Source organism: Ranitomeya imitator, chromosome 4 (genome assembly GCF_032444005.1).
Source record: "Ranitomeya imitator isolate aRanImi1 chromosome 4, aRanImi1.pri, whole genome shotgun sequence".
Taxonomy (NCBI): domain Eukaryota; kingdom Metazoa; phylum Chordata; class Amphibia; order Anura; family Dendrobatidae; genus Ranitomeya; species Ranitomeya imitator.
In genome coordinates, this window is record NC_091285.1 from 6,363,271 (window position 1) to 6,370,675 (window position 7,405).

At 49.2% G+C, this 7,405-nt stretch overlaps 1 protein-coding gene across 1 annotated transcript; it reads right to left on the minus strand.

Annotated features, from left to right (window-relative positions):
- Positions 1-5,667: 5,667 nt before the first annotated feature.
- On the minus strand, positions 5,668-6,759 carry LOC138673827 (uncharacterized). The gene has a single exon (XM_069761864.1). It carries the CDS (start codon positions 6,757-6,759, stop codon positions 5,668-5,670), a length of 1,092 nt encoding a protein of 363 aa, XP_069617965.1.
- Between the last annotated feature and the right edge of the window lie 646 nt (positions 6,760-7,405).

The following is a 7,405-nucleotide window of genomic DNA, read 5'->3' on the forward strand; positions in this document are numbered from 1 at the left end:
GTAATGCCGCACATAGTAATGCACATAATAATGCTGCACACAGTAATGCCGCACACTGCGCTGCGCATAGTAATGCTGCACATAGTAATGCACATAGTACATCCCGTAGAATGTAAGCCCCCGGGGGCAGGGTCCTCACCCCTCTGTACCAGTCCGTCATCGTAAATTTGTTTACTGTAAGAGATATTTGTATTTTGATGTAACCTCTTCTCATGTACAGCACCATGGAATTAATGGTGATATATAAGATAATAATAATAACATAGTAATGCCGCACACTGCGCTGCGCATAGTAATGGTGAACAGAGTAATGCACATAGTGATGCCGCTCATAGTAATGCCGCACACTGCGCTGCGCATAGTAATGGTGAACAGAGTAATGCACATAGTGATGCCGCTCATAGTAATGCCGCACACTGCGCTGCGCATAGTAATGGTGCAGAGTAATGCACATAGTGATGCCACACATAGTAATGCCGCACACTGCGCTGCGCATACTAATGGTGCACAGAGTAATGCACATAGTGATGCCGCACATAGTGATGCCGCACATAGTAATGCTGCGCATAGTAATGGTGCACATAGTGATGCCGCACATAGTAATGCCGCACACTGCGCTGCGCATAGTAATGGTGCACATAGTGATGCCGCACATAGTAATGCTGCACAGAGTAATGCACATAGAAATGGTGCACATAGTGATGCTAAACACTGCACTTCATACAGTAATGCCGCACAGTGCGCTGCGCATAGTAATGGTGCACAGAGTAATGCACATAGTGATGCCGCACATAGTGATGCCACTCATAGTAATGCCGCCCAGTGTGCTGCACATAGTAATGGTGCACAGAGTAATGCACATAGTGATGCCGCACATAGTGATGCTAAACACTGCACTGCGTACAGTAATGGTGCACATAGTAATGGTGCACAGAGTAATGCACACAGTAATGCCGCGCAGTGCGCTGCGCATAGTAATGGTGCACAGAGTAATGCACACAGTAATGCCGCGCAGTGCGCTGCGCATAGTAATGGTGCACAGAGTAATGCACACAGTAATGCCGCGCAGTGCGTTGCGCATAGTAATGGTGCACAGAGTAATGCACACAGTAATGCCGCGCAGTGCGCTGCGCATAGTAATGGTGCACAGAGTAATGCACATAGTAATGCCACACATAGTGATGCTAAACACTGCACTGCGTACAGTAATGCCGCGCAGTGCGCTGCAGACACAGAGGTGGCACTGTTGCCCCGGCGCCGGCTGCACATCAGGCGCTAATGTCTTGTATTTCGCACTCGTTTAGTTTATTTTTCTTTTGCTTCCATCTCTTAAAAAAATAAATTAAAAGAAAAACAAAAAAATGGAATAAAATCCTGCAGAAAAGTTTCTCTAGTAAATCGTCGAATAACATTTGCTTTTCCAGAATCCGGTCAGGATTGATATCACCGTCGCGTTTCCTATTATTTTATTCGCCTCTGAATTTTATTTTCCTTTTTTCATTTCTGTCTTTTTAGTTTTACGTTTTTTTTAAATTGAACATTTAAAGATAAATCCTCCGAATAATGAAATCATTTCTAAGGAATTTTAGAAAATAAATCATTTTTGTCCCATATTTCCGGAGTCTCTGAGCGCAGGTCCGGGGGCTGCGTGGTGAAGGCTCCGTCTATGGGGGGCTACGAGGAGCTTGGCATCCAGACGTCACCATGAAGCCCAATATAAGGCTGCTATTAATATCTGTGGGAAATGAGCGGCTGTCAGGCTCCGGGAACGAGGAGATGCAGATTTAGTTCTTTGTCAGTCAAGATTTCCCCTTGATGGGTCAAATTTAGCTCGATGTAGAATTATCCTGTCTGAGCAATTATATGGGCCTCCTCGGGTCAGCGAGACGAGCCGCCATCATCATCTCCGAGCTGGATACAGGGTATTACTGGATGACTCCCCGGGGGGATGATACTGCATGGGGGGACAATGGACCATAACGAGGTCTGAGACAAGCCACCATGGCCACTATTAGACAGGGGTCCACCTCCAGACCACCCCGGTTTGGCTCCTTCACATATTGCATTGGCCTGAGCTTCCTTCCATGGATGTCATGGTGGCAGTGGTGGACAGGAGGCTTTGCGGCTGTGCGCCCATGGACACTGGCCAACCAATAGGAATGCCACTAGATAGAAGCGCACTACAAGAACGTTAGGGCTCGTATTGAAGTTGGACTTTTTATAGGTTGTGGGCCCTTTGAAAGTCCTACTATGCACTTGTGGTAGTTGTGAGGACTTTGCTGCTGTGAACTAATGACCATTGACCAATCATTATCAAAGCTCTCGGTTCCATGATACGGTTAGATGATGTCCACCACCTGGAGTCCAGGATTCATATTCAGGTCTTCTACTGGCCTGTGGTCCCTCAAAGCCTCCGTCTCAATGCTGCAAGATCATGGACACTAGATAACCCTTGAGGGTTCATTAGCTAAAATCCAGAGGTTACGGTATGTTGGTTTGGGGTTCTTCACATCCTGAGTAACCCTGTGGACACCTTGCGCCTCCTTCTGTTTGTTGGGGCAGCTTTGTTGCTGTGAGCCCATAAACACTGGACATTGGACAATATTTAGTATTTCTCATGGTTCAAAGTTAATTTTGAAATAACGATCTCCAACTCTAAGACCAGGGCCCGAGTTGTAAGCTCCTTCACACCTTGTGTTGGCCTATTGAGTCTTCATCTATGGATTCAAAGCTGGCAGTTTGGTTTACTTTGTTGCTGTGATCCCATTGACATTGAAAAACCATTAAGTAATCTCCTCGTTCCATGTCACTTTCAGTTGGCTGTCCTCACTGGGACACCAAAGCTCATGTTGTGGTTGGGCTTCTTCTGACCTTGTGTTGGCCTATTGAGTCTTCATCTATGGATAGAAAGGTGGAAGTTGGGCTTCTTTTGCTGCTGTGAGCCCATTGACTTTGAACAACCATTAAGTAATTTCCTCATTCCATATCCCTTTCACTTGGCGGTCCATCACTGGGACACCAAGGCTCATGTTGTGGTTAGGTTCCTTCAAACCTTGTGTTGGCCTATTGAGTCTTCATCTATGGATACAAAGCTGGTAGTTGGGTTTCTTTTGCTGCTGTGAGCCCATGGACATTGAACAACCATTAAATAATCTCCTTGTTCCATGTCACTTTCAGTTGGCGGTCCATCACTGGGACACCACGGCTCATGTGGTGGTTGGGTTCCTTCAGACCCTGTGTTCGCCAATTGCGTCTTCATCTATGGATGCAAAGGTGGTAGTTGGGCTTCTTTTGCTGCTGTGAGCCCATGGACATTGAACAACCATTAAATAATCTCCTCGTTCCATGTCACTTTCAGTTGGCGGTCCATCACTGGGACACCATGGCTCATGTGGTGGTTGGGTTCCTTCAGACCCTGTGTTCGCCAATTGCGTCTTCATCTATGGATACAAAGGTGGTAGTTGGGCTTCTTTTGCTGCTGTGAGCCCATGGACATTGAACAACCATTAAATAATCTCCTCGTTCCATGTCACTTTCAGTTGGCGGTCCATCACTGGGACACCAAGGCCCAGGTTGTGGTTGAGCTTCTTCAGGGCTTGTGTTACCCTGTGGTCTCTCCAAGCATAATTCCTTAGATGCCAATGAGGTAGCTGAGATGACTTTGCTGCTGTGATCTCCTGAACGCTGATCAACTAGTAGGAAAGCCCTGACTCAATGTTACTTTCACATGAAAGTCCTTCATCAGTACCAGGACTCATGTTGGCTCCCTCAAATGCTATGGGCCCTCTAAGCCTCCTTCTCTCCTATAGTAGTTGGGTTTCCTTTGGTGCTGTGAGCCCATGATCATGAGACACCCATTAAGAATGCCCGTGGTTACATGTTACCCTGTGTCCATCTAAACTACAAGTCTCCTGACCAGTTACTATGACTTCCATTTGGGTTTCTTCAGTCGTGGGACCTCCTATTGCTGGAGACCATTACAAATGTCCGCTATTTAGCTTCATGGCTGCTGCTTCTGATGTGAGGAATGAGGATCAGTTCCCTTTTTCTAGAGATTGGTCTTGAGTCTCCATCAGGTCTGTAGAAGGAAATGTTGCTGATCCATCACCACAAGAATCAGACCATTGTGGACCAGTGTCCCTGACTTATGGCAGAAACCAGTTGTATCTTTCCACTCCACAGATGAGACCTGTGTAGATCCATCACCCTACTTTTGGGGAGACTTGAAGAGATCCAGGGATACATGCCATGAATGAGATTTGGTGGACCCATTACCCAATTCTAAAAAGTCCTACAAATGGAAGAACAGGACACGTCACCAGCCCCAGCTCATATAATTGGGTGGTGGAAACTTGAACATGGAAGTTCAGACCGCCGACCAGGTCATACACGTGATGTGGGAGCCGAGACCTCCGTTGGAGGATATTAGGTGGGTGCTTGTGTCAAGCAGCTGCTGAAAGGACCCTACTTTTATCATTTCTGTGGGCGCCCGTCCTCCGCGTACAACTTGTTTCCTGCAGAAGTTGCTACTTTCCTCGCGTTCACCTCATCCAGACGTAACACCGAGCGCCGAGACGCCATTTTTATCTCCAACATGGGCGTCATTTCCAGGCTTCGGAGATACAAGAATTGGTTAAAACCTTGTGCGCCGCCGACTTTTGTGCGGTTATTTGTTTTTTTTGAGTCATAACCTGGTTTGAAGCCTCTGCAGCCGCTCTCAGCACAGAACCGGCTCTCCCCCTCGCTGCGCCGAGTGCTCCACAAACAAAAGACATTACCAGTCATTGTTTCACCATTATGGATTCAATAAATTTGCCATCATTTGTGGGGAAGGTCGGGGACCGGGCGACGTCAGAACCTATTTATCTGGAGTCTTGGAGCATTGATTAGAGTATTCACATTCCCCTAATGCTGCATAATAGCTCCTGAAAGGTGCAACGCATTCAGCTGCGCGGGAGGCGAAGCCTTCACTCCCAACGTGGGGAGCGCAGGGTTAACCCTTACATGGGCCCAGGAGAGCTGCGGAGGGAAGAAACGCAGCCCCCGGCCAATCACAGCCCCCGACCCTTCATCATCTCTACTGCGCAGACGATGAGAGTGATGGTCCGGGATAGAACGAGCAATGTGGAGAAAAGGAGACGGATGGATAGATACTGTAGATAAATAGACATAGATATAGATAGATAAGATAGAAAATAGATAGATGATAGATAAATAGATAATAGATAGATAAGATAGAAAATAGATAGATAGAAAATAGATAGAAAATAGATAGATGATAGATAATAGATAATAGATAGATAGAAAATAGATAGATGATAGATAATATATAAATAATAGATAAATAATAGATAGATAATAGATAGATAGATAATAGATAGATAGATAGATAATATATAAATAATAGATAAATAATAGATAGATAATAGATAGATAATAGATAGATAGATAATATAGAAAATAGATAGATAGATAGATAATAGATAGAAAATAGATAGATAATAGATAATAGATAGATAGATAATAGATAAATAGATAGAAAATAGATAGAAAATAGATAGATAATAGATAGATAGATAGATAGACAATAGATAAATAGATAGAAAATAGATAGATAATAGATAGATAATAGACAGATAATAGATAAATAGATAGATAGATAATAGATTATAGATGATCGATAATAGATAATATGTGGATCGGGGGTGGGGGGCTGATGCGGATTGGGCGTGGGGGGCCGATGCGGATCGAGGGTGGGGGGCCTATGCGGATCGAGGGTGGGGGGCCTATGCGGATCGGGGGTGGGGGGCTGATGCGGATATGGGGTGGGAGGCCGATGCGGATCGAGGGTGGGGGGCCTATGCGGATCGGGGGTGGGGGGCTGATGCGGATATGGGGTGGGAGGCCGATGCGGATCGAGGGTGGGGGGCCTATGCGGATCGGGGGTGGGGGGCTGATGCGGATTGGGCGTGGGGGGCCGATGCGGATCGAGGGTGGGGGGCCGATGCGGATCGAGGGTGGGGGGCTGATGCGGATCTGGGGTGGGAGGCCGATGCGGATCGGGGGTGGGGGGCCTATGCGGATCGGGGGTGGGGGGCTGATGCGGATATGGGGTGGGAGGCCGATGCGGATCGAGGGTGGGGGGCCTATGCGGATCGGGGGTGGGGGGCTGATGCGGATATGGGGTGGGAGGCCGATGCGGATCAAGGGTGGGGGGCCTATGCGGATCGAGGGTGGGGGGCTGATGCGGATATGGGGTGGGAGGCCGATGCGGATCGGGGGTGGGGGGCCTATGCGGATCGGGGGTGGGGGGCTGATGCGGATTGGGCGTGGGGGGCCGATGCGGATTGAGGGTGGGGGGCCGATGCGGATCGAGGGTGGGGGGCTGATGCGGATCTGGGGTGGGAGGCCGATGCGGATCGGGGGTGGGGGGCCTATGCGGATCGGGGGTGGGGGGCTGATGCGGATATGGGGTGGGAGGCCGATGCGGATCGAGGGTGGGGGGCCTATGCGGATCGGGGGTGGGGGGCTGATGCGGATATGGGGTGGGAGGCCGATGCGGATCGAGGGTGGGGGGCCTATGCGGATCGGGGGTGGTGGGCTGATGCGGATTGGGCGTGGGGGGCCGATGCGGATCGAGGGTGGGGGGCTGATGCGGATATGGGGTGGGAGGCCGATGCGGATCGGGGGTGGGGGGCCTATACGGATCGGGGGTGGGGGCCGATGCACCAGACCCTTCGTGGCAGATTCAGTTTGCATTAAACTTACCAGATGCCGACCGAATTATCGCCCTGAATGGAGCAAATCTGTAAAACATGAATGTCAGGAGCTTCATTTAACCCTTTATGTCCTCGGTGCCGGCTCCTCGGGGGCGGGGCTGTAATTTAAAATGCACGAGAAAACAAGGGTTAATTCTGTGGCCATTAGACCCTGTGAGGAGTGAGGAGCTGGAGATGGTTTTCTGGGTCAGATTCCCTCGGTCGCTGCGATCATGGAGACATATTGGGGAGTTACGGACAGCCGGCGCGGGAGGGAATAATGACAGATATCTCGCGCCCCCACACTCCGCCATATGACTGATCGGGGGGCGCACCGACTGTCAGCACCGAGCACAGTGATGTGTGAATGTTCCCCCCACGGTGCGGCACAAGCCCCCGACAACGCCGCTCTTAAAGGGGCCTATTCCCAGCCAATATTTATTTCTGTACAGAAATTCCTCTTAAAGGGGTTGTCCAGGACTCAACAAGCGATGGTCTGTCCAAGACTTCAAGAACAACAAATCCCCTCAGCACCGAGTGATCTGAGGACTGAAACGTGTAGGAAACATAAGTTGTGGAGAAAGTCTCCGGTGTCGCTGCCGTGTTTGGAGAGACCGTAAAGCGCGGCCGCAGGTGGCGGCACCACA

Bases quoted from the DNA above. Each gene is read 5' to 3' on its own strand.
- LOC138673827 (XM_069761864.1), bottom strand. From the start codon at position 6,759: ATGCAAACTGAATCTGCCACGAAGGGTCTGGTGCATCGGCCCCCACCC.